This window comes from Pseudopipra pipra, chromosome Z (assembly GCF_036250125.1).
Source record: "Pseudopipra pipra isolate bDixPip1 chromosome Z, bDixPip1.hap1, whole genome shotgun sequence".
Taxonomy (NCBI): Eukaryota; Metazoa; Chordata; class Aves; order Passeriformes; family Pipridae; genus Pseudopipra; species Pseudopipra pipra.
The window spans coordinates 56,979,108-57,007,010 of record NC_087581.1 but is presented as its reverse complement, the minus strand read 5'-3'; the positions used below and the strand labels follow the sequence as shown (position 1 = coordinate 57,007,010).

Here is a 27,903-nt window from a genome sequence, read left to right as displayed (position 1 = left end):
AGTGTGTATATAGCATTCTCTATATTGTTAATATTCTGGAATTCTATAGCTGCTAACACTCATCAGGTCTGCAAACAGAACTTATCTCCTTCAGTCAACATATACACCACAAAGCCCTATTCCTGAGGAAACAGCAATCATGTGTCCCTGTGATGACTCCCCTTACTTGATTTTGTGTGCCAATCCTCCCAGCAGCTGCAACTGTACCTGCTGCCTTACCCACTAATCAACAGCTGGTTACATTTTTACAGAGATAGGGCTGCAGAATTTTGACCAGCCAAAGTAATGTAAATTCTATCTGCATTAGCCAACACAAATTGACAAATACCAGTACCAAATCATAGTTTAAGAAAATGACAATGTCACACAATAATACAACAGAAGTGATGAACGTCTATTTTTTGCCCTTTACTTGAAGCATTTTACTCTTAGCTTCCAATAAGGAGCCTATGCTGTGTAGGCAGTATTATAGGTTACCCACACAAAATGTTACTAGCAATGTCAAAGAAAACAGAATAATGCAACACCAAAATTTATAAAAGTGTAAACTCTGTTTTATTGTACTCACTATGTCCAACTGCTATGAAATTTCCATTTTTAGGTAAGTTGTTCTGTGTTTAACTCAATTTAAGCTAAATTTGAAGCGTGTTTACCTGCAAAAACTGCCAGGAGTTGATTTAAGACAAATAAATACTAAAAAAAAAGATGCATATGCCAGGTTATGAGTAACTGCAGAAAACAAGTACAAACTATGATGACCTGAGTATGACTGTTTTTTGCTCTTCCACAGTGGACAAACACAGAAAATGCAACGCAATGAAATGAGTTCTCATTTAATATGAAGGTATTAAGTCCTATAATGGTATTTTGATTGAAATCCTAGAAATAAGAATATTTCATTCTATTACTTAATTGCTTTACAAAAGACTCATCACTGGTGTGCTTTTTTTTTTTTGCTTCCCCCAAGCCCCAGTCTTTTAACCAACACATCTTTCTCTAAAGCCCACAATGATGAGATTGTTCTGACCTTGGTCTGAAAATGGATTCTATTTTCTTCCTTCCACATTTCTGTCTGCAAAGTTTGCCCCGGAAAAACTGGTTTTGCAAAGCGAACCTAACAGTAAAACAAGAAAAAAAAAAAGTGGGACTGCGAACAGATCTGTCATAGGTACATGCAACACTTAAAAGCACAGGCTCTACTGAAATTATAGAGTGAAGACGAAAATTAATCAGCTATTAATGTAGAAAGCCTAAATATTTAAGTAAACATAGAAGACACAGGCATTAAAATGTACGCAGCAGTAAGTAAAAGCAATTCTGGAAGTTAAGACAGTGCAAAAGCCTTTTCCCCACTGTAAAGATTTCTTTTGTCACTAAAAACAGAAAAATCAAGAAGATTAACTGCAAAGAATGAACACACAGACCTTGATTGCCTTGAATCTGTTCACATCATTATTTGCAAACTGCTTCAAAACGTTCCTAGCAGCAAACCCAAAGGTGCATAGTCCATGAAGTATAGGCTTCTTAAATCCTATTTAAAGAAGTAACATTTTAACACTTTTAAAATTAGGACCTCAATGTTGCTTCTAAAGTGAATATCTACACTTTATTCATAGCATTTTCCTTCAATAATGTTCTTAATCCTTTTTCTTTTTAACCTAATTTATCTCACTGAAAAAGTATCTGTTACCATTTATTGTTTCCTCTACTTTTAGGCAAAGGAAAGTGCTTGCTGAGAACTGGCACTTCAACACTGCCTATGGTCTGCGAGACTCACAAGTAGGATTAGTTCCTGTCTGTAGAGGTGACAAAATGAAAAATATGGAGATTAGCTCTTTTAGTATATGTGCATAGGCACACCAGACACACAGTTACACAGAAGTATGCATATCAAGGGTAAGAGGTATTGGAATTATCACAAGGTGACAATACTAAGATTATTTGATGCTTCCTGTTTTGAATTCCTATTCATGGTTGCTAATACAGTGCACACTTCAGGATTAACTTTTACTTAGAAGTGGAAAAAACCCTGAGAAGATTTCAAGAATTTTGAGCACACACAACAAACAAACAAACAAAAACGGGGAAAAAAGTTCAGTGTTTGTCCTATCTGGGTATTTTTGGGCAAGTTTCCTTGCACTTCTATGCTTTGGAGTGGGCGTTCGACCTTGGCAGAGGATAAGCTTTATATTAGTGTTGAATCTTTTTCCAGTACTGTCAACATCTGACAAAAAAACCCTTTAAGAACTGGCCTTACATTTGTTAAAGTGCAACAGTTAAGTTATACAGATGCCGCTTTTATGTTTTGATCCCTTAACAGGTTGCTCTGACCTGACAAGGCATGTAAACAGTAATTGACCACACTGGCAACAGCCTGTGGAATCCAGATACATCTGTCCAGCTTTGGCTCTGAAACCACTTGCTTTGCCCAGAACTCATCTGCCACTCTTGTCTGCCAGAATCTGTTTTATCTCAGCTCTAAACAACTCCTGATAGTATCTACACAGCATGAAATGCCCCAAGGGACAAAAACAAAAGCAAAACCAAACAAAAAGAGGAGACAGGAGAAAATGTAGCCTGCAGACAAATGGAAGATGTAGAAGGAAAAAAACACCTTCGAGACAAAGAGAAAAAAGCCACCACTGGTTTTGGCTGGGATATAATTTATTTTCTTCCCTAGTAGGTTGTACAGTGCTGTGCTTTGCTCTCACTTTAGTGTGAGAATAATTTGAAAATACACTGATGTTTTGGCTGTTGCCTAAGTAATGCCTAACCTAAGCCAGAGACTCTTCAGTGCCTCATGCTCTGCCAGCGAGCAGGTGCACAAGAAGCTATGAGGAAGTATAACCAGGACTGCTGACACAGCCAAGAGCATATTACATCCCACAGAACATCACGCCCAGTATATAAACTGGGGGGAGCTGGCAGGAGCCAGATTTGTTGAGATTGAGAATACTACACAAAAGAACAAAAACCTCCACCAACACCATCATAATCTCAGAATTATTTAGATGGAAAGAACTACATATCAATGAATTTATGCAATTCCTTCTGAAGCTTTGATTGTCAATTATTTCTCTTTATGAAACAGAGATTGTAAAGACAGGCAATGAACAAGCTCTAAAGCAAAACAGGTTAGGAGGTATGTTACCATTGTAGGTAAAGTCCAAGCACCACCCTCCAATACTTCAAAGTGAAGTGTCATGCAGAACTTTGAAGACAGGTAATGGTGATTTTAAGAACAGCTATAAAACAAGCACTATTTTCTCCAGATTGTCAAAGATGTATGGACAGACTGAAAAAAAAAAGACTAAAAATACATTTACATCATCTTTCATCCAAATATTAATACAATGGCATCCCTCAGCTCACCTCCAAGAGCAGCAAAACTTGGGTCAAGATGTAAAGGATTCCAATCACCACTCAGCCGATACAAGGCAGCCTGCAGAAACAGAGAAGGAAAAATGGGAGGCAGAAACAAGCATGATTCACCCAAAAATTCATGGCAGATTAATAAACTTATCACAATCTATGTTACTAGTCCTTAGTTAACATACTCTACAACAAAGCAGACAAAACAGAAATTAGTTATTACCGTGCAGACAAACTGCCAAAGCTCCAGGAAAATGTGATAAGAGCCATGTGTGGTCTTGGTACATAAGAAAATGATAAAAGTGCTTAGAGGGAGGAAGAAGCGACCTACTCTCCTGACAAACAGATCCGGCTTCACTAAAATTTGGCAACAGTGGAGTAATGCATTTTCTAAAATTTTGTTCACAGGTTCTTCAGCTTGAAGTCTAATTTTAAAGAGTCTTTTCCTTGACAATTTTATCCACAATGTAAAAAAAATTACATATGAAAACTTATTTTTTTAAAAACATGCACACACTACCATTTTTTTCCAACAATTGTTTCATCTTATGGAGATCAGAAATATCCTTATTCTTCCCTTTTAAAAGTACCACGACTAATTGTGATACACTTCTCTCGCAGCAGATTCAAGGGTAGCTGATCCCAACATCGAAAACAAATAAAACCCCAAAGTAACATTACAAGCTTTCTAGAAGACTTCATGCTTCACAATAAATATTCTCTTTCACTAGCAAAATACAGATTCAGCGTGCTTTATATATCATGAATGTGAATAAACCTGAGAAATGATGAAGGATATGGCTACTGTACTTGAGGTTGCCGTCCCTGTGTAGCCTTAGCATTTCTATTATCAAATCTTATATTTCTGTACGTGTTCAGTAGCCAGCAGCCCATATTATGAGAGATATGACAAGCCACTCTGCATCTTTCTGGACTAAACCCATTTTTCCCTGGTCACAGATTCCAGTGAAATCCAGTGACTAAATGCTTGTGGAGTACTTTCTAATACAAATTTCCCAAAAGTACAGAGAAAATCAGTACATCACATTAACTAATGAAGATTTCAAGAATTTAGCAGCATAATAAGATGACATAAACAAATTGAACACAGATATAATGGAAAAAAGCTCTTAAACTGAAACAGATTTTATTTTAATCAAGCACATTATTGATTTCTGGAACCCCGTATATTTTGAACTGGGACTATAAAAAAGCATATGCCTTTGTCCAAACGAGAGTAAACTGAACTAAACTCTGTTCAAAGGAAAGAAGCTAGTAGATTTCTCAAAGGGAAGGATGAAAAAAAAAAAGATTCCCCAAAGGACGTATTTTCTAATATATATGCATAACACTGTTTCTCCTATCAAATCTGAAGCAGTTTAACTGAAGAGGTTCTGAACTCATATTATCATTTTAATCCATAATCCATCTGTTTTATTCTTTAACCTGTTAATATTCAAGTCTATTTCTTCAAGTATCTACAGCTTAAACACTAAACTCTACCTTTCTCTTATTTGTTGCGGTAACCTTCCTCAACACAGCAAGTGTTTTGAGCCTCAGTTAAAGTGGAATGTAGAAGAGCTTGTCACTGCTTTCTGTGAGAGTTGGAGACATGCATTAAAAATAGCAAGAGGAAAATCCTAAATTGCACCATGCCTTAAGCATGGACATCTTAGAAAGACAAATTCTAAGCTAATACTTCTCAATGGCTGTTTACATAGTTGTTTACTCTTTTTGAAACACTTTCCATTTTGAAAACAAAGATGTATCAGTACGATGACATCATGACTGAAATTTCTAACTGTAATTCTACCTTTGCCCAAAACATGTATTTACTGTAATTTTTTTTTTTTGCAATTATCTTCTAATTGATCCTAAGTAATGTAAGACTAAAGTTCAGGTGGGTCTGAGTTTGATGTTCTGCAAAGGATAAAAAAGAGAGCAAATAATTTGATGAATATATCAAAGTTGTAACACCATGAAAGAGAGGGACAGATCCTTACTTTCTGTTCAAAAAAGTAGTTTTAAAATTGATAATTTAGAGAGAATTCCTCAACAGAATTCTATGAAGTAGGGTATCCCCCTTCATTATCGAAGTTTTCTTTCAAAAGCATCTAAAATCTGAAGCAAATTGCCATCAAGAACTAGAAAAAAATTGCCACATACTAAATAATTAAATGTCTTTTTAACTAAATTAAAATTCTGTGGTTTCACTTTCATTAATTTGAATTTTTATGAAAGCTGCCAGGAGGCTATTTTCACAAAGGAGTTGTTGTAATAAATTTTAATTCTAAAATTTAGTTGCACCACTAGAAAATTCAATTTATGTGGCATAAAAAAAGACAAATTTCTGTTTTAAGACCAAATCTCAACTTAAATCTAGCTATGCAGATGTTGCTTACTAAAGCTGCAATAAGAACTAGCAATTTGTTTAGGGTTTTTATTTACTTGGGAGACAATACTTGTACCAAAGGCTTTTCAAAACTACTGTATTAAAAAATACTTGTGCTTTGCTAACAAAATAAATGTAGCATTTAGGAAATTATTAGGTTCAAAGAATTAAATGAGACCAATGTATTTAACTAAAAGTCTGACATGAATGTGGGAAATGATACTTGTCTTCTTGTATTTTCAGTAACTACAGAGGCACTGGTCACAGTTAAAAAACACAAAGGCTGAACTGAATACAACAGTTACACAGTAGGTTATTTCAGATTCAGTGCAGCCAAATCAGGTCTGCCAACAAACTTCATTTACCACAATCTTTGGTATTACTTCATTATATAAATTACATTCCACAGCAACAGAAAAAAAGCAACAACAAAAACCCCCAAAACAAACACACAAACAAACAAAAGCCCAAAACAAGCAACCTTGCAGGATGACAAGAATCAATTGATGTGCAGCATTAGATTGAAGTCAGTCATGATATGGTTAGATTGTTCTCCAATTAATAACACAAACTGTCAAGTCTCATTTCCTAAATTTAGGAATTCTGCCAGACCACAAAATAAAAGGCGACATCCAACCTCTCTGTGCCAAGTTTTCAGTCTTCCTGCAGACTGCAATAAAGGTCAGTGGTAAAGCTAATGAAAAAGGAAGCTAACTATCCATATATTTTCTCTTCTAACTGGGCAGAAAAAAAGCTTTGCCCAAGAGATTATCTTACAAAGTATACATGTATATATATGTATACATGTACGTAGGCATACTTTATCTAACAGCCTATTTAAGAGTAAGCAGTCAAGCAATCTCAGGAAGAAAAAACACCACAATCTCACCTACACTGGTCAATAAGCTCTCATTTACATTAAGAACAGTGGATATTTCCAGTCAAACTGGCAGTGTTGATGCTTCAAGGGCTCAAATTTAGCACTGTACATAAAACTTCCCCACCCCACACTATTTACATATTTACGGTTTGTCCATACCAAATATTTTTCAAATTTAGTATTAATTTACTGATTCCAAAACAGGCTTCACAGACATTAGTCATTTTTCAGTAGCATGGCAAATGTACATGAAGCCTTTCCCTTAACAATGCCTCTCTTAATTAAAAAAAAAACAAAACAAATCACTTCAGCTTGGGGAACTTCAAATGGAATAACAATTTTTATAGCCTTTACTAAGATACACATAGATAAGAGGACGGAACAAACTTGGTAAGGAAGACTATCTTGTTTAAACAAACTGACTGTCAGACTAGTACCTTTCCTTCTTTTATTATCTTAACACACAACATTCTAGCATAATCCAAGCCCTCAACTATTTTTCCAAATTGATTCAAAAATTATCTTCTGATCTTCCCAACAGGAATAAGGATGGAGGACAGGAGATTATATAAATTTTACATTAGTATCATAACATGTAACAAACTTTTAAAGCAATTACTATTACAAATGTTCACTCACTATACAACAGTTCTGAGACTACCATCTCTGCACACTTGAAATCTCTAGACAAACAAGGAAAAGGTTATCAAATCCTAGCAAAGGCTTCACATCCCTTTGTTTGGCTTGTATCCTCCTTTTTTGTTTTGTAATTTTTTTCTGTCAATTTTTTTCTCAATATTTGTGAACCTTCTGCAACGCATCATTTTCTCTATCATGAAACAAATTATTTATGCTACAAGTAGAAAAAAAAAAATCACCGGAATCTCTCAGGAGGCTCTCTTGTGCTATTGTCTGAAGTTCATTTAAATGTACATGTTTTCAAGCAATGCTGTACTACAGTCTTCACAGAAAAGGATATAAATTAGAATTTGTCCTGCATATTTTGATGGCAGCTATGTCATAGCTTTCCTGTTACACAATGGTTTTCAGTTCCTCCTGTTTGTTGCCCATGCTGTGTGCACTGGTGTAGATGCACTCCACTTGGGCTACTGATCCCACCACCTTTTTGGAGGGGAGAACCCTACATTAGTTCTAATTCCTACATTATGTTCTCAGGCTCTTCCATGGTTTCTAACACATCAGTAATCCTTGTGTCTCTGCTGACATGTAGATTCCATCTCCACTGAGGCAGCAGACTGAAGGACCTCACTAGCACACTTTCCTCAAACACTGGCATTCTGCCCCATATGTATCTCCAGTGAGCCTAGTTTTATCACTCCCCCTTTCAAATCTAGTTCAAAACTCCTTCCTTGAGCACTGCTAACTCCTGTGCAAAGATCCTTTATCTCTTTGAAACAGATGTACCCCAACTGTTGACAGCAGGCCAGCTGTTGTGTAAACTGATCTAAAAAAACCACAATTCTGCCAGTGACACCAGACGTAGAGCCACCTATTGATCTGTCTGGTCTTCCTATTTCTTCCCCCATCGTTCCCTACGTTTTCTAAAAACACATACAAATATTTACATAAGCTTAGAATGAAAACACATATGAAAACCGTGTAGAATAAAAGATGAATTTCCACAGGAAAGGATTAATATCCCAATTACACAGAAGCTTCTAAAGGTATCCTCAAAGTAAAGCAAAGCCTCGTAATACTGTACATGTTGGCAACAGGCAGAAAACATTTCACAGCAGAATGTAGTTTAATAATTCATCATGCTGTGAAATGCTTCCCATTGCTTTCCAAGACATCTTTTTAATAAGCTTTTACAGTAAAGTCCACTCTTTTACAAAAACTGGATTTTTGCATAATTGTCTTCACAATTCTTTCCTGTTATGTTACGAACTGTAGTTTTAACTGGACTTGACACAGTGAGAAACTAAACTCAGGTAGCTAGCGGACAGCAGTATGAGCAGGACTGCAGGACTGTCAACAACTCAGGAAGAGAAGGTCACTCCTGCAGTCTTAGTCACAGGATCTTGATAACACTACTTCAAACAGGACAGGTGTCAATTATTTTCTTCTCTTTCAGGGAAAACTGAAAATAACTGTATTTTTGAAAAAAAAAAAAAAAAACAAGCCACTAAAAAGCAGTAATTTCTTCACACTGTGTCAGTCAGTGCTAGATTTATACCTGGAACAGAAGGCTTTACATAGCTTCTTTAGATTAGTCTAGGTGTGAATTTACTGAATCTCTCTAAAAATTTCTCAGTGAGTAAAGAATTGTTATATTCCCTCATATATGTAGTATATATCTCTCTCTTTTTTATGCTGCTCATTGTATCACATTCTCAAAAATCACCATCCAATGCATTACACCACTTGTTTAAATACTCCCTGTACCACTAAAATTCCTCAAACATTTCTAAACATTCTTACTTTACAGACTGGAAACTACAAGGTGGCAGAAAAGAGTGCAATTGTCAGCAGCACAAACCAATTCCAGTTGTCCAATGTAACATCTGAAGGCCTAAGTTTTCAGAGTACCTCACATTTTTGATGTACAGTGGGCAAGTTCAGAACACAGCTCCTACAGATTTCAATTACAGCCTGTGATGCTCAGACACCCTCCTGCTAGTCTGACTTACAAATTCTATCTTCCAAATTCCATCATCTAATCCTCTTCTACCAGCCACTGATTAAGGAGCACCCATGTCTGAGTACTTTTGAGCTATCTGGGTAACAGCTGCCCACAGACCATAAAAATAAAGCAAAGAAAATCCATTGTCAAACAACTTCTTTCCAACCAGTCACTAACTATGAGATCACTGCAACAAGTAACATAGGAAAACTAACTTTCTACACTGTCTCAGCTCATGCCTAGTGCCCTCTCTTTGCATGTGGAAGGAGTTCTTGAAGAAGAGCAAACAAACACACCATTTACGCCTGCATGACTGAAAACCATATCATAAAGCATTGCACATAAAGCAGATTAAGACTGCAAAACCCACAACCTTTATTCAGAATTTTTATCTTTTTGGAGACTCTGCAACATTTAAAACATTATCACAGTTTTCCAAATAAAAATAACTTACAAATTACAGGATACCAGAAAGCTATTAGTCCAAGAGACCAGTATCAGGCTCAGTTTTATCAGCTTTAAAGAGGAATTTAAAAATTCTTGAAAGCAAGGTTGGCCAGTTCTCCTGACCCTGGATACCATGGAGTAGAAGAATCATGTGCGTGAGATACTCAAGTGTAATGGAAAAGTAGCTCTGACAGAAATTCACGTGGGATAGCTTGCCTGACACTGCATTGCAAAGACTTAAAGGGGGCAAAGCTGCACAACTGGTCTCATAGCATGACAGGTTGAGACACCATGTTTTTCAAAATCTGTCTAAATGGTCTTATTTACCTTTTAGTCATGCCTATTTCTCCCTATTGATATAAATAACAAATGCAAAGAGTCTGAATTCAATGTGGGAGAATGCTTTAGTGAAATATGACACTGTTGCAAGCAAAGAGAATTTTTCTACTAAAAAATATTTTGTAAAATTATTGTATGATTTACTTAAATGACCTTACCAAAAACTTGGAAGTCCTGCAAACTCCAAATACTACAGCTTTAGTTTTTCCCTATAGCAAACAAGACAAGCAGCCTTCAGAAGAAAGCAGGAGAAAACAGAATAGTAAAACTTAAATGACTTCTTGAAAAATTCTATTCTATAGACTATTGTTATGATGTTTATTCATTGCCACAACACTGTGTATTCCAAATATTATTTCTAGTATCTGAGGACAGAGAACAGTTTGCTTTCTGGAAGGAAACCTGCAGAGTACAAGAATGCTGTGAATTTTTCCATGAGCAAACAAGAAAAAAACTCCTCAAACAAACCACAGAAAGTCCCCAATGAATGCAAGGCTCTTTATTTGTTTCCTTCCTCAAAAGCAGAAACATTACTTAAGATATCATCCACTTTAAATAACCACTGAAGCTTATTTTGAGTATTATCATAAAATGAATTCCCAAGAAATCAACACATTTAGGAAGAGAGTGAAAGCTCTACATAGACAAAACTCTCCAGAGATACAGTCAACTCCCTGCCTGTGATTTTTCACTGCATTAGGAACCATTCAGCAAAATCCATTCGATTGATTAATCTAAGCTCCTGGTTCAAAAACCAGCAGGACAAAAGCTCTGTAACTACATTAAACATTCCCTACAGGGTTGAAATTGAATGATTCATTCCTTGCTAAATGGCTAATAGTCAAACACCCTCTAGACTTCTTGACCTTCTGTCAAAAGAACTATTTTATTCAAAAGATTTATGGCAGTGTATCTAGTAAAGCATAGTTCAGGTTATAAAGAGAGAATGAGCTAGAAAAATATCACTGCACATGCACAGTGCTACTGGGCAATATGGAAAAATTGTTCTAGTTCTTTGTGGAAAAATTCCTGAACACTGAGGAAATATTTTCTATTCTTCTTCATCGGGATGCAAATTTTAAGCCTTAAAGCATTTTTGGAGGTCAGATACTTGTAAATTTTTCTTAACCAATTTTCACCTTTAAGCAGCTTATATCATGGTACTGCAAGTCATTCATAAGCACTGGCTGGTGTTTAAAGGACTTCTCAGAAATGGGTACAGATTTGAAAGGGACAAACACGTATTATACCACCTGCTATTAGTTTTTGATACCACTAACCAAAAGAATTACTTTGTTCTGTCAATGGTCACTGACATAACTGAATTATTTTTCAAGGAATCGTAGGTGCCTGTACCCTCTCTTCTGCTGAACACACGGTAAAGGGCAAAACCAGTTATTAGCCCTCTATTCCCAGTATCTTCTTCCCTAGGCAGTGCTTCATCTGGTCTAAAATATTCCTCCTTTTGGAGAAAAAAAAACCAGTGCAGTAAGTGAGAACTGACTAAAACATTCAAGGTAACCACAGTCATTATCTTCAATGAAAGACAGGTGTGCCATTGCTGTAAGTATTTCTAAAAGGGACAGGAATGTCTATTTATCAGAAGCTTTACTACAAAATCACGCCATGTAAAATTAAGGGGGAAAACAGTAATTATGAAGAGCAGTTTATTCATACAATTGTGGTAACACAAAAACTGGATATTAGTACAGTTTAAACTAAATCAAATGCCATCTGCAAACTGACTCTTCCAGTCTGTCTTATACTCTGTACCAATTCAATAGTTGAATGGCAACAGTCATTTCTGCCAACACATTTTTAATTTAAACACTAAGAAAAAGAAATTCAGAACCTTTGATGCAATTTGTGTGCCAGCTTCCGTTTTTTAAAGATTTTAGACAGTCATGTGTCATTCCACAGACACATAAATGTAAAATCTTGATAACATTTTCACAAGCTGTCCTTCACACAAAAGCCTGTACTCCTGCCCATAAAGTTCCCGAGTTCTACAGATTCCCCCTCCTGTATACAGTCATCATCACTGAAGCATAGATGCTACTGAATAATTTGGCAGATCAGCCTTCTGACAATTATCAAAGTCCATTGGTTGTGTTTCCTGTAAGTTCTAACTGGAGAGGAATTCTCTTTATATATCTACATGTCGGAGTAGGTCTTAAAAGTGTAGTGGCTAATCTCATCTACTTTCTTTATTTCCAAACATCAGTTTTGCAGTAGCCAAGTTTTTCAACTGCTGCATTATAGGCTCACTACTCTTTTCTTTTATCTCATGAACGTAACATTTTATGCACAATAACAATTCCAGACATAAGAGCTTAAGGCTTAGACACTAAGATTACTGTAAGAAAAAGGGGATCATAAATATCCTGTGAAAATTGATGGGCCTGAAATCAATTACAATATAATCATGTACAGGAGAATCTGAACTAGGGCTCCAACATTCAAAGTAAATACTTTTAAAACTACCAGGCAATTAGAGATGAGGTATTTTATCTAATAAAATGGGTAGGGCTAACTTGGACTTCGAGCACAGGCATCAGCCAGATGGACTTAATTACTCTGTATATAATCAGAGAGAGGCTAAGCAGACACCACACTCAACACAGTTAAGCTAATGCTGATTAATTTCATCTCTGAAAGCTATAGCATCCTGCCATGACTAAGTTGCTTTTGAAAATACTACTCAGTGTCTTAGTAGTGGTAGCTCCAGACTTTCCTTTCCTATTTGTCTGACATCTGCTATGCTTCCCTTGAGTGGAGGTTACATTTCTTTGCTCAGGTTTCTCCCCTGGAAAGTAGATGTCTGTGAATCAGTGGGAATGCAGACAGATGAAACATACCTGGACAGGTACCTGTCAGAATTTCAGGTTTCCCTGACTCCTCCTAATACAGAAATTTAACTTTTTCAAAACTGTGAACTACAAGCACTTCTTTTTTTTGTCACAATGTGTTTGCACCATGGGCTGTAAATTTCAGGAAGTCTCAGCCTTTTTTTTTTTGACATATAACAGAATACAAATTTTAATTTCCTACTATGTAAAATTTGTAATAAAAACACTACAAATTTCATCAGTCTTAAGAAAAGGATGTTTTATACATTCTTGAATGTTTCATACATTGAGCACACTGTCATAAGCTAGGAGAAACTTCAGCTGTATAAATATATACACATGCACCCATATACACATAAACATATATATACAAATACCTGAGGTACATCAGAAAACCCAAACTATAAGTAACATCATTTAAGACTCCTTTCTCCAAACCAAACAAACATTTCCACACCTAAAGCATACAAAGCTTTACCTGATCAGATGTTGTCACATCAGAAATTACAGCATCAGGAAGTCGCTTTGGTGGATTTGCTGTTAACTAAAGAAAAAGTAATAGTATTATTAATATTTCACAACAAAAATCTTTTATTCATACCCAATGCCAGAATATGTCAAGTATGTACAAAAAGAAACAATAGCACCAATCTGGTAAGGTTCCTCCTACCCTTTCTACTTTTACAGACAAATAAAAAAAAAGATGTTAGTCCAGAAAAAGTCTGCCATCAAGTTTAGCTTTACATAGGTAGTGATCCTGAGGCATCAGATCTTGCCTTACATGTTACAGCTGATGAGTTTGGTAAAATTTCTTCAAAACTACCCAAAAAACCTCAAGTAAGAATTATTCACTCAGAAAAAATAGTTGTCTCATTGAATATTAATGCTTTGGAACACAGATATTAAAATGAAGCCTTTAAAATATTACTTTAACAAAATTATATACCACCTCACTCATGGACTCATCATTTTTCACCTTTAAGAAATCAAAAGAAACCAAGTTCTATGTAGTTTCATATTTAATAAAAGCAAAAGCTCTTTCCTGTTTATTAACAGCAAAGACACTCCTTGGGTAGAAGAACACCTTGGGTGGAGTGGGTAACAGCACTCCTGCTTTTGTCACTTCAGAGAACCACAATGGACTTACATATTATCAGCCTGATAACAAGAACATTACTTAAACATGCTTCCAAAACAAGAAAGGCTTGCCAATCTATTTCCAGCTGGATTAAAGAAACTCAACCCGACCTACCGAGTCATTAAAACTACCCACTGTATGAATAATCTGCCAGTGTGCCCTCTGCCAGTAGGTTAAGAAAACTTCATCTCAAGAGGAGAGTCCTGACTTATATAACATGTTGCTCATCAAAGATTTCACTTGGAAATTTGTTCCTCTTAACTTGCAATACAATTTGCAAATACAATGAAAGTGTAAGTTGACAAAGAGACATGTCTGATCAGCCTGGGATTCCTTTTGGGCACAGAGGGACATGGAACTCTTTTTAACTGGGAAGGTTTGCAAGGAAAAAGCATGAAAATTTACCATTTGAAACTAGCCTCTGGCATGCAGATGCTTCTGTTGAAACTGCTATAGCACTGCATTGTCTTAATGAGACTACATTTTGGGTTTTTTTCTATCACAGGAGGGACTGTTGCCTGAAACAGGTATCCTTCATATTTTAAAATGTAAGATAATTTCATTTTCATACTTCACTAAATAGGGCGAAGAAGTTGCAGTTGCCTAAATGTTTAACTAAAAAGTGCCAAGGCACTACACTAGACTGATTGATGTCATCACTATAGGTTGGTTACCTTTCCTTTGAACCACTGGGATATTTTAACACACACTATTATAAAATCTGACTGCAGAAGAATTAAGGATTCCTTCAAAGACCTCTCCCCACTGTCTGTAGTAATATTCTGTGAATTTTTTATACTACTAGAGGCTTTTCCCACTTCTCTTTGAAGCAACAGGCATTTCAGGATGTGATTTGTAGAGTTACGTATGATAAAACTTCTATATAATTGATACACATTTAAGTAAAAAAACCTATAAGTTTACATGCAAAAATCACAAAGAACATTACCCACAGTATTTCAGATGTATAAACCTAGGTATTTCACTATATATTTTAAAAAATACTGGCCTTAACAGACACTCTATTAAATTGTTTATTACTGTACTGTCTCAGGGCTCTAGTTCACAATGAGAACATGCAGTCACAGCTGACACTACCCTCAAACACAGTATTGAAGGAGACAAAGGTTATATGTCAGGTAGCTGAATAGCTGCTTGATGTATCTGGACATACACACTACATGTTCATGTGATATTGCTTGATGCGTGCTCTCTCCCTCTCAAAACACAGAAGTTCAACTCCAAACTATAATGCTACTTCTCTCTTCCTCTTTATACCTCTTCCATGCAAACACATAGATTTAGAAAGAGCTACACCTAGAGATCTTTTCTAGAAACTGCAAGTTCAAACCTAACACTGCTTTTCATTAAGATATTCCACGTCTGTAATCACAAATATTTGAATGTAGGAATATCTAATCCATTGTATATTTATTACTTCATGTTTCTCCCTAATTGTCAAAACAAATCCACTGGTTTCCCAAGCCCTGAATAGTACCTTTTCACTCAGGCTCTCCAGCGAACAGAAGTATTTAAATTCCACTTGAGTTCTTACTTCCACACCACCTAAACATTAGTTTATCCTTCCTGGTTGGTATAGCAAGTATTTTTCTTGCAGTGCTGACATAAGTTCTTACTTTTTTTTTTTTTTTTTTAAATATGAATATGTGAGAATTTACCTTGGCCCTTTCTGATGTTCGTTTTCCACCAAATCCCCCAGCTCCAACAAAAAACAAAGAGAACTGATTATAGCACACTAGGTCCTTTCCGCAATAGGTATTCACTGGAAGACAAAGGAAGAGGAAGGTCATATATTGTCTTCAATCTCCTTTTCCATACAGCTTGCATGTGTTCTTACAAGAGACAAGTTCAGATTCAAACATGACAAAGCTCATTTTAACAGTTGAAGGGGGAATGGTCACACCTTCACGTTGCACTGTTGCAAGTCACTTCCTGACCAGGGAAGACTAATGATCTGTCAAATAACATAATGAATTTTATCTATATGAAAGCATTAAAATTAAAAAATGAACTATCGAAATGGTGATAACATTCAAGGTGCTAAAATTATTTGACAACAGAGTGCTGAAAATAGATTTATTTCAGCATCTCACACTACATTAGCAATTTATTTAATTATGATAGACTTGTACCATAAAATATGATATATTAGAAGCTATTAAGAATACCCAGTGAATAAAACAGATTATGAACTCATACAAAAGTGGTACTAGTATCTTGTGTAAAAAGACTTCCAGAGGTTAAGGTTACCTGTTCCCTCTTCCAAACAAAGTAGACTCCTTACACTAAATTGAGATTCAGCTTCCTATTTCCAGTTCATATCTATTCCACTCCCCTACACTTAAGACTGAAATTTATAGCATAGTTTGTTAATAATGTTCATTTCCAGTTCCAGAAGAAATTTCAAAAACACTGAGACTTTGCTCACAAAAATAACTTTTGCATGTTGCAGAAACAGACAGGCTTTGTATTAGCCCAGTATGAAAACAAAACACAGCTAGGAGGAAAAAATGGTCAGTAAAAACCTGTTTGCAATTTTATCTGTCCACTGAAGAACTTAAAGGTCAACAGTGTTTAGAGATTCACTGCCTATTAACCTACTCTTTCTGCCTAATTTTGCAAAGGACCTTGGTATAATCACACCTAAAGACAGCAAAATCATGAAAACTACAAGTTATCAATTTCTGGAGACACTCCTTTAACTACTCCACAAAACACATGCAAACATGCAGACACACACACCCTTGCTGGTAGAATGTAAAATGGCTGCCTTCAGGCAGGACTAAGTGTTATTATTATTATTATTAAAGAACTTTGATCAGTTTTCACAGTGCACTATTTATTCCACCCACACAGGAAGAGAGTGTTCTTATTTCAGGATGTTAAGTGCCCAAGAACAATTACACAGTCACATCTCACTGAGATTTAATAAGCTAACTGTCTTTTCTGTGGAAGGACTGGCAGTTATTAGTAGAGCTAGTTAAAAATGGAGCCTAATAAATTTTACTGCATCCCCTTCAAAAATCATAAACCTTTTTACCATCTATTAGCAAGACTGCTCCTGATCCTTTGTCGAGAATATCAGCAACAGTTGAAACTGAAGTTAATTCCCCTGTAAGAAAAGAACACCACACACACATTGTAAGTTCTTGCTTCAGGAACAAAGCTTCACAGATCCCTCTTTACACTTTCTTACTTACTGACTTACTTACCTATCCTTATTATCATCATCATCATCATCATAATCATAGTAATCACGATCATCACGATTATAATACCAGTGTCTGGGTATCTTTGCAAATCTTTGTTTGCAGATGTGAAGGGGTTTTGTGTTGTTTTTTGTGGGGTTTTTTTGGTTGGTTTTTTTTTTATAAGTGTGGGGAGTTTTTTGAACAGAATTTTGCTATAGTTCATGCATTTGGAGCTAAACACAAATCACATTTCAGACTCAAACTCCAAAAATAGCTCCATTCACTTAAGGATTGTCCCCAACTTTCAGGAGGGCTAAGGCAACCACAGTTCTGTAGAAGACAAGCTCAGTTCAGAGCCTGGCCCTGGGGGTTCATGAAGCTTGTCACTGAAAAGGTTATTGCTCTAGACACACATATAACCACATCTGTTTATAAACCAGCCTATGGAATGAAAAATAAAAAGCTTTATGAAGTCCTGGCAACCTATTACTAATTATCAGACTTCTCTGAAGTTAATATAACTTTCACAGATCTCTTTTTTGTTTCAACAAGAAATTCTGCCATCAATTTGTGACTTTTATTTTGTGACACTTCATTCTTCTATACACTTGAAAATCTAATTTTTAAAAAACTACTAGCAAAGAAATCCAGACACACACATACATATCTTCAATGAGCCTAAAGAGCATTTCTTGGGTGCTGCAATTTGGGAAAACAAAGCCATGTGTGAAAAGAGCTTGCTACTGCAGTAACTAATACCTTAAGAATTTTGAGGGGAAGAAAAGTAATTGGTTTTTAGCCTCCTTGTTGAGATGTCAATTTGTTCTTTACATATGTACTTTAAATCTTATCCTCTTACAAGCACACAGATGCAATCAGTGTTGAAGAATTTTTAGGTAAACATCCCAGAAGTTTTATGCTACAACCTTAATGAAAGAATGAAAAGTATCAAATTATATGAATAATATAGGCATGTAGTATATTTGCTTATTATATGAAAGATGAGGCAAACTTTACTAACTATACTGTAGAAAAGCAACACATGATCCCAAGGACACAGTTTCAGAATTCCTTCAATTAAACAACAGCTTGCCTCCCGTCTCCCAGACTCCTTGTAAAAACAATATGCAATAATGCAGTTTGAAATAGAGCTTCCCTCTTACCATTTACAATATGGCTACGGGAACTGTTGTCATAGGGAAAAACAAATCAGCATCACAAAAGGACTGACCTGAGGTTGGTAACGGTTTATACAGCTCCAGATATTGCTCACCGTGTAGCATCTATGTAAAGAAAGACAGGGCTCTAACGTCAATCAATATATTGTTGTCTCCCTCAAGTCAATAAACAGTTATTTCAGAAAGTGTTCAGAGCAAAGAAAATTGAAAAAAAAAAAAAAGCGCTCTTCTTTGGTTTTTCTAACTTCATCCTCAAAATATATTCAAAGAAAGTTTTAAACTTCTGTGGTTTAGAAAAAGCACAGTGAAAACGAACTAAAATTTAACAGAAAATGGATCAGCCGTATTATCTTTGGAAGACATATGTTATTCAAGTGAAGTAAATTAATTATTTCTTAGGAGTTAAGAATAAAAAACACTGTATTTTTATTTCTAGAACAAAAGGAACATAATAATATTACACAAATACTACTTTAACTCACCTTCTATCTAGTTATATGAGACAAACAATATTAGCTACTTAACTCTTCCATACCTTTGCGAGATCAATATTTAGTCCTGGAAGAGAAGGAACACCATCAAACATTGAAGACTGAGCAGGAATTACTCCAAAGCTAGGTAAACAGCAGAACTCTTCACTTCCTTCGAAGAGAAATTTTAGGTGATCAGGATCCTTAGTTGACATTCCCACACCAAGGGCATACAGAATAGGCTCTAAGTGAGTGTATTTATACACGTTGGTAGCCAATTCACGGCCAACAATGCTTGCCTGGAAATTAAAAGTCAGTATAAAATAAAAATTTAAAATAGTTGATATTGAACTTGCACTCTTTCTGTAATTCTCATATCAAACAAACTTTATGTTTAAACATTTTCTTTATAATCACATGTAAACATAAAGTATGACTATTAAATGCACCATAAAGTATTAATTTATTTGTTACAATACAAGCAACCCAAGTGTAATGCATTATGCCTTGCTGAAAGCAATTTACTTCAAGAGTAAGTAGTATAACTTCATACAACTGCACTTCCAGAAGTGCATAAGACCTTTTTTAAAACAAACCACAAATGAAATAATTAACACCGTAGTAAGACTGAAACAAGGAAAGAGTACTACAGAGAAGGAGGTACTTCAAAATGACACTGCCCAACAATGTCCAAGCCCTTTCCCTTTTCTGAAAAATATCATAATTAAAGAGGCTCAAAAGCACTTATAAGCATTTAGATTCTGCATTATCCAGTCTATGCAGCTGTTAAGTTTTCCAATCATCATTAAGAAAAATAAAGAGTGGAACCTGGAGATGTTTCTTATTCTACTTCCTCACTTCACTGTTTAAAACTCATCTTTCTTTTTTGTAGACAGCAAGCAAGAGGAGAAGCTGATCAGCAACACAATATTCTCTGCTCGAGGTTTTCACCTAGCTTTGAATGCATCTGTTAGACAGATGTACTTACCGTGTCAACAGGTGAAGAGGCCACTGATCCAGAGCTTGTGGAATTCATAGAAACATTCCCTTGAGACTCTATCTGACTTAGAGCATCACTCAACACACTTATGGACTCTAGAGAAAGGAATTGAAAAAAATACACTTATAAATATCCCTAAACGAGACACTCCAGCTAGACACACAACAAACACACCAGCAAGAAAGATACAGCCTGGGATTTCTCAATTAATTTTTAAACACGATAAATATATATCTGCAAATCAAGCATAGTGTTGCATTTTACAAGTATCTCTAAAAAAGTTGAGGACAAGTGATTTCTACACCAGTTCCATCAGTTCTGTACCCACCAGTCAATCATGACACCTATCTGAAGGTCTTAAGGAGAAGATAAAGAGCACTATATGTTTCAACCATCTGAGAAGCAAACATCTGAAAATTACTACTGCTTTTCTTATCTTGAAAATTATTTCCAATACAAGTAGCAGGTCTAATCTCCTGGCTGTTACCCTCTTTTCTGGATCAGACAGATAGACAGACAGACAGATAATCAAATAAGTCTGAGACCTCAACAATGACAAGATTACAAGTGAGATAATGCATGGGTGAAGTTGGTTATGGTAAAGGTAGGCCATCAAGAACAGCTTCTTCTTTGAAGCTCAATATGGCTAAAATCAATATTAAATGCTAGAAAGAACCAAAGAGAATGTGAGGAGAACATGCACAGAAAAATGTGTTTATATCAGAGGAGTGCAAAATCATTATTGAACGACCTTAACCCAGAGTCACTTCCCTCCACTTCAAAACCCCTGTGCCTATCCTGACTAACACTGTATTGCTCCATCATGCACTACCCTAAATAGGGCGTTGTGCAAGGTACTGCATGACCTCTTGTAGAATTCTGATTTTCTAAACTATCTCTTGCTATTTAATAGTCTCACTGCCAGAATCACCATGTTTTATTTGTGGCCTGAATCTTGTGAAGAAAAAGGAACATCCAAGAAACAAACACATGCTGTCACCTCTCCTGCCAAAGACAAGCCTTCTCTTTGGATGCAGGCTCTGCCACAATATGACATGAGGTTATAACATTTACATAATGTGAAAATGTGCAAAACGAGATTTGTAATTTTTAAGAACCCTTTAAAAGGTAATCTGTTTTATACCTTTGTTCATCCATTAAATGAATAAAAGAAAGGCCGAGAAATAAGAGAAATACCTGAGCTGCTAGCAGAAGTAACAGATTATTTCTACCTTTTCTGCATGAACCAAATGAAGGCTTCATATTGCTTTAAAACCTTCACAGGAAAATACAGGTTTGACCTCCAAGTAAACCTAAATGTTTCCTCAACTTAGCATGTTCACAACCTATTTCTATGGAGGAACTAATGATCATACTAAGTGGTGAAATCCAAAGATTAACAACATGCATTTTACATGAAATGTCACACTAAGACCAACAACACCATAAAGGTGACCTGTAAATTAATAATGGTGCAGAATGCTACAATCTCCTTTCAAGGAGTCTTTGTTCCAGAATGTATGATATTACAGGACAATAAAATTGTCCAGTGACTTTGAGCTGGTTAGTTTCTGGCTGAACACTAAGGAGATCACAGAATCATAGAACACTTTGGGTTGGAGGGGACCTTTAAAGGTCAGCTAGTCCAACCCTCCTGCAATGAGCAGGGATACCTTCAACTAAATCAGAACCCTGTCCAACCTGATCTTGAATGCTTCCAGGTTTGGGGCACCTAATACATCTCTGGGCAACCTATGCCAAAGTTTTAGAGCCCCCATTGTAAAAAACCTTCTTCCTTCTACTTAATCTAAATCAACCCTCTCTTGGTTTAAAGTCATTCCCCTTGCCCTGCGACAACAGGCCCTTCAGAAAGTTCTGAGCAATCATAAGGTGTCCCTGAAGCCTTCTTTTGTCCAGACTGAACAAACCCAACTCCCTCAGCCTTTCCTTATAGGGGAGCTGTTTTATTCCTTTGATCATTTTTGTGGCTTTCCTCTGGATTTGCTCCAGCAAGTCTCTGTCTTTTCTGTGCTGAGGACTCCAGAGCTGCATATCATATTCCAGGTGGAGAAGAGACCTCCCGGGGCAGAATTGCCTCCCTTGACCTACTGGCCATGCTCCTTTTGAGGCACCTCAGGATACAACTGACTTTCTGGGCTGTGAGTGCACATTGCCAGCTTATGTCCAACTGTTCACCCTCCAGCATCTCCAAGTCCATCCCCAAGCAGGGATGTTTCTGATGCCTTCCTCCTGTATTGGTGCTTGTTCCACCAGCCTGAGTGCAGTACCTTGCACCTTGCACTTTGCACTTGGCCTTGTAAAAGCTCACGAGGTTCCCAAAGGCTCATTCCTCAAGCTTGTCCAGGTGCCTCTGGATGGCATCCCATCCCTCTGGTGTGTCAACCGCATCACTCAGCTTGGAGTACCCTCAGCAAGTTGGCAGAGGGTGACTCGATCCCTCCATCCTTGTCATTGATGAAGACATTAAACAGCACTGTTCACTATACAGGTCCCTGAGAGACACCACTTGTCACTGATCTCCACATGGATATTGAGCCACTGACCACTACCCTTTGGCTGTGACCATCCAATCAACTCCTCATCCATGGAACAGTTCATCCATCAAATCCATCTCTCTCCAATTTAGAGAGAAGGATGTTGGGAGGGACTGAGGGAAAGGCCTTACAGAACTTCAGACAGATTACATTCATAGCTCTTCACTTGTCCACTGATGGAATCACTCCATCAATAGAAGGTCACTAGGTGGATCAGGTAGGACTTGCCCTTGGTGAAGACATGCTGGCTGTCTCAAATCACCTCCCTGTTCTCCATGTTCTTCACAGCCTGACAGGTCAGTAGTTCCCAGGGCCCTCCTTTCTATCTTTTTTTGAAATGTATACATGGTGTTTTTCGCTCTTGATGTCAAAGGCCCCATTTTGGTTTTTTTTTCAAACTGGCCTACTGTTACATTTGTAATCAGCAACAGCACATGACCTGCATCGTATCAGAACCATTTAGTAACAGATTTACTGATTTTCAAACATTCAGGAACTCCTGGGTTTATTTCTTTATCTCCATGACAGACATTAACTTTGTGAGATATGTCTGTGCATTAACTGTGTGAGATATGTCTGTGGTTCCAGGCCCAAACTTTTTGAGAGGTATCAGCAAAAACTAAATGTTATTCTTTATATTTCAAGGTGGATTTCAGCCTTGGACATCAAAGCTACTTTTAAGATGCTGCTCCTTTTGGTTGCCTCAAAATATTTAAGCAAATTATTAGAACATCATCAAATAGAAGGCAGCAAAGCTGGTTTTTTTCTGTTGTTGTTGTTGGTTTTTATTTTTTAATAAGGGGGAAAAAAAACTCTTTTTTTTTCCCCTCCCTGAATTACTATGTTACATAACTTTTCCAGTTAAGAACTCCAGTGCTGACATATTGCTTTCATCTTCCAGGCATTGGTATAGCAGCATGCAACTGAAATGAGTAGTCAACATATTAATTTGTTTCAGTCTTCATTGTACTTCTGCTGCCTGGCATAATAAACTGGACTAGTATGGTGTTGAATTTACAGTAATATTTTAGCAGATATGAATCTTCCATGCAGGGTTACACCTTCAAAGAAACAGTAAATTAGATTACTGCATTAAGAGGTACAAAGGTTATGATCAAATACATTGTTATAAGTTAACAATGTAATGTGAGATTACCAAAAAAGAAAGATAAAACATTAAAAATTACTGATAAGTGAAGTTTGGACACTGATAAGGATGTCTTTATTTTTCAATAATTTTGAGTACTGCAAGTAAAAGATGAAGAGGGAAGCACAGAGTGGGATATGAGTGTTTAGCCAAGTAAACACACAGGATGTCTGAAATTAATGTTTCAGCAATGACAATTTTTACTTTGTAATACTCCACAAGCTCAGGAAGGTTCTTTTTAAGATCCAAGAAATATATAATTATACCAAGGGGTATAATTTTGGCAGAAAGAAACCCAGTAGGAAACCTTTTAATTAACATAATTATTTTAGTATTGGTATAGCGGTATTTTTTACATTGTTATACTGCCACTGAACTCTAAAACCTTAAATGTCCACCACCCCAGAATGATCTGCTACTATGCAGCAAATGATTAGCAGAGTGCGGGAAAAGAGTAACCTGTAGAGCAAAGGTTGAAAATAATCACGACAAAGGCTGACTTGTTCCAAAAGTATTCCTCTCACTTTCCAACTAGGGAACATTGCATATGAACCATATCCCTTAACAAAGGAGAAAACAGCATCAGCGTTTAAACCCTTTTTAAAAACGTATGAAGAAAGCTGATATTGAAACTCTTCCTCTTATGGAAATTTTTTCTTCATATACACACAAAGTATACACACATATATACACAGCTTCTATGTGTTCTACATTAGTTTGCTCTATGCCAGAAATAAGCTTTTGAAATGTGCCAGAAGTCAAGTTATTTTCTGTACATTGATAGCTTCTAAGAGAATGAAAAATGCACATGAATCCAAGAGCTGATTACAGACCTCTAAAATATTAGATTTAGCTGAAACTGGCTCACATCTTCACAATTGAGGATAAAAATTGAGACAGAGTGCCTCATATGTGTAGCAGACACAATGAACTGTTTCCCTACATAACAAAACAAGTAAACATACTAACTAGTGCAATAAATACTATGGAATGCTGTATACAGTATACAGTCTGCAGGACATGGATGGTTGTCTTCTGCCTATATCACAATACACTCTGATTCCTTTTCCACAAGAGGAAGAATCAGACAACGACACAAGAGCAAGTAGTACACTGTGGAGGCAAGGAGAAAACACACCAACATGCAGTGCAACCTGCAACTGTAACCTACTGCACTGTGCACCACATATTGAGAAGCTTCTGTATCACACTTAATTTGATCTTTCTAATTCCTCTTTTGGTTTTGGTGGGTTTTTTTATTAGACATAATGTTTAGTACATGAATGCTCTTCACAACATCAAATTACTTAAATCAATGAAATCTTCAGGAAGAGTTTTTACTTGTAGATATTAGGTATTGTAACTTTTAATTTTTAATGCAAGTACTCTAATTAGTTTCCCTTATTTAACAGTCAAATAGCTTCAAGCAAGAAAGTGGAAACTTTGGCAGTAGAAAAAACTTTTACTAGTACTAAATCAGCTAACTTCTTCAGAATTTCCCTCAACCTTTCTGCTGATTCTCACAACAAATAATTGCAAGAGTTTTTATTCAGCCTGGTAGTATCTGTGGTTTGATGCCATATTTTGGCTAAGTTCATAACAAAACAGAAGCTAAGGCATGTAGACGGCATGGAAGACTCATGCCAACGTAACTACCTGACTGTAGAAACCTACTATGCTGTACTGTAAGCATATTAACTTCAGAAGTTCAAAATCTTATCCAATTTTTTTTTCTCCTGATAGTATCAAGTGGTAGATGAGGAATATCATACATAATGTTGAAGCAATTTTGGAAAGAAATTCCTACGTACAACTGTTTCTCTGCAACACTTTTCTGCTAGCAAGCCATAAAAATAACACAGCACATGTGACAGGTTGCAGAACAGATCAGAAGCTATAAAGCTGGAATTATGTTGTTATAAATACCATTCCATAGCAGAACAGAGGACATGTATAAACTCACATACATTTGAAAACAGGACATCTGTAAGTCAAAGATCAGTTAGGTGATCTACAACTACTGTATGGACGGTTACATTCCATTGACAACGTATAAGGGAAAGGACAAAGTGTATCCTATTCTAGTTTTACTTTAGGCACCTAAAAACATATCCCTAAGGTTTTAACAAAATGTCCTAATGGATTTCAGAACCAAGACCTTAAACATCTACTGTGTAGCTAAGTATTTTTGAAATTCAACTGACATTGTACATAAGCATGCCTCTTTCCCTCCTACCCCACATACTTAAATGCTGACAAGGAATAAGGAGAGTAAACAACATTGAAAATCATCTTGGTCACCAGCCAAGGGTGATGTGACCCAGGAACACAAAGCACAGTAAGAACTTCTTTGCTTCTTAACCAGAGAGCTTTCTGGTAGAGAAATGTTCACCAAAAACCAAGATTTCAGGACCAAAAGTAAAACACAATCTCTCTACTACACTGTTACTGCCTGTGTGTAGGTGCAATCAATAAAACACTATCATTAGTCTGACTGTAATACTTACAATAACACTGATGTTGCTCCTCTCTTAAAAAAAGATAAAATTATGTCTTAATTCTATAGGCAAGAACACAAAAGACTCTTTAGAAAGATCTGACCATACTGAAACGGTAGATTATTAATGTTACACATTTACAAAAGAAGGCACTGGTTCCGTAGATTTTGAAGTGAAGTTTCAGCAAATGTTTGAAAGGAAAGCATTCTCTTCTAAGCTTTGCTTACCCAAACTATCCACACAGAATCAAAGAATAGTTTGGTTTGGAAGGGATCTTTAAACGTCAGCTACTCCAACCCCCTTACAACTCCCCTGAGCAGCAACATCTTCAAGTAAATCATGTTTCTCAGCACCCTGTCCAACTAGACCTTGAATGTTTCCAGAGATGGGGCATCCAACATCTCACTGGGCAACGTGTGTCAGTGTTTCACAACCCTCACTGTAAAAAACTTCTCTCTTACAACAAATGTAATTTGACCCTCTTCTAGTTAAATGCATTACCTCTTGTCCTATCTCAACAGGCCCTGCTAAAAAGTTTGTCCCTTCTTTCTTATAAGCCCCCTTTAAGTACTGGAAGGCTGCAATAAGGTCTCCCCAGAACGTTCTCTTCTCCAGGCTGAACAACCCCAACTCTCGAAGTCTCCTTTACCTTGGATGGTTCTGGGCTTGCTGGCGTTTTCAAAGTCACACACCTTCTCCCATTTATCTCTCACTGCTTCAGGGGTCATTGGCTGATTCTTTCCTCTGACAATAGCACCCAAGGATCGCTCCCAGCGCACTAATGGGAAACATGAGCCAAAGAGTTCAGTAACAAACAAAGAAACTTTTCAGTTCTTTAGATAACTTTCATCGAGGTCACTATTTTCAAGATTCTGCAACAAGGGAAAGGTTCTAAGTACTCTGATGTAACTCACCAGTACTACTTCAAGCTGGACTAAAAGGGTTCACCACTTTTAACTAGCATTTAGAAAGGGAATAGCATTGCTTTTAAATTTCATTGAAGCCACGAGAAACTGGCTGCCCTCCAAAAATATTACATCAATTTTAGGACTCTGCTAGTGAAAAGACGTAGCTAGTATGTACTACAGACTTTTTCTTCTGTCAGGATTTTGACTACTAATGCTTAGGAATCTCCTGAAAGCCATGGAAAACTATAGGAAAAATGTGAAAACCACTTGCTATCTATGAAAGAACATTAATACCAGTAGCCAGCATCTCCAAATGGTCTTTGAAGTTTTATTTCCGTACTGTAACCTGAGAGAAACTGGTAAGGCCAATGTGAAATCAGTTCTGTAAGGATATAGACTTCCCGGATTGCAACTAATACTTAACCTGTCGTGTTGGTTTTGCTCTTAATTAGCAACAGGCAATGAATAAGGCCATAATGATACCTCATTAACAACATGGTTTCATTTCAATAACTTCAACAACAGCCATTATAATGATGAAAAGTGATACTTTCTTTTGATCAGAGAGATTTCCAGCTGTATTGAAACTCAACTCCTTCTGGAAGGCAGCAAGATGTTTCATGCTGCTGTCCTGCTTCTTTTAAGCTGCTTACTTCACTTCTTGGAAAAGCTATTCCAGTGCCACCAGTACATTTATAGTTAGTTAGAAGTGTACAAAATGGTTATCAAGTAGGCAAAAAAAATGTTTTAAAAGAAGGGGGAATGCATTCTTCAATTAATGGTCCTACTTCAATCCACTGGTGACATTCATGTAGACTAAGAAGTTAAACCTTTAGTAATGCTGGTATTAGGTTAAACACATTCAGGAAAAAAG

At 36.5% G+C, this 27,903-nt stretch overlaps 1 protein-coding gene across 2 annotated transcripts in view; it reads right to left on the bottom strand.

The window, feature by feature from the left end:
• HSD17B4 (hydroxysteroid 17-beta dehydrogenase 4) overlaps positions 1–27,903 on the bottom strand; it is a 57,540-nt gene that overhangs the window by 15,604 nt on the left and 14,033 nt on the right. For both annotated transcript variants that reach the window (XM_064642619.1, XM_064642620.1), the window contains exons 11-20: positions 26,771–26,899; positions 19,910–20,016; positions 18,987–19,220; positions 18,505–18,556; positions 17,123–17,194; positions 15,741–15,844; positions 13,402–13,467; positions 3,373–3,442; positions 1,425–1,531; positions 1,028–1,114 (exon numbers count right to left, since the gene is read on the bottom strand). In XM_064642619.1, coding sequence (XP_064498689.1) covers positions 1,028–1,114; positions 1,425–1,531; positions 3,373–3,442; positions 13,402–13,467; positions 15,741–15,844; positions 17,123–17,194; positions 18,505–18,556; positions 18,987–19,220; positions 19,910–20,016; positions 26,771–26,899 — 1,028 coding nt within the window. The remainder of the gene's footprint in view (positions 1–1,027; positions 1,115–1,424; positions 1,532–3,372; positions 3,443–13,401; positions 13,468–15,740; positions 15,845–17,122; positions 17,195–18,504; positions 18,557–18,986; positions 19,221–19,909; positions 20,017–26,770; positions 26,900–27,903) is intronic.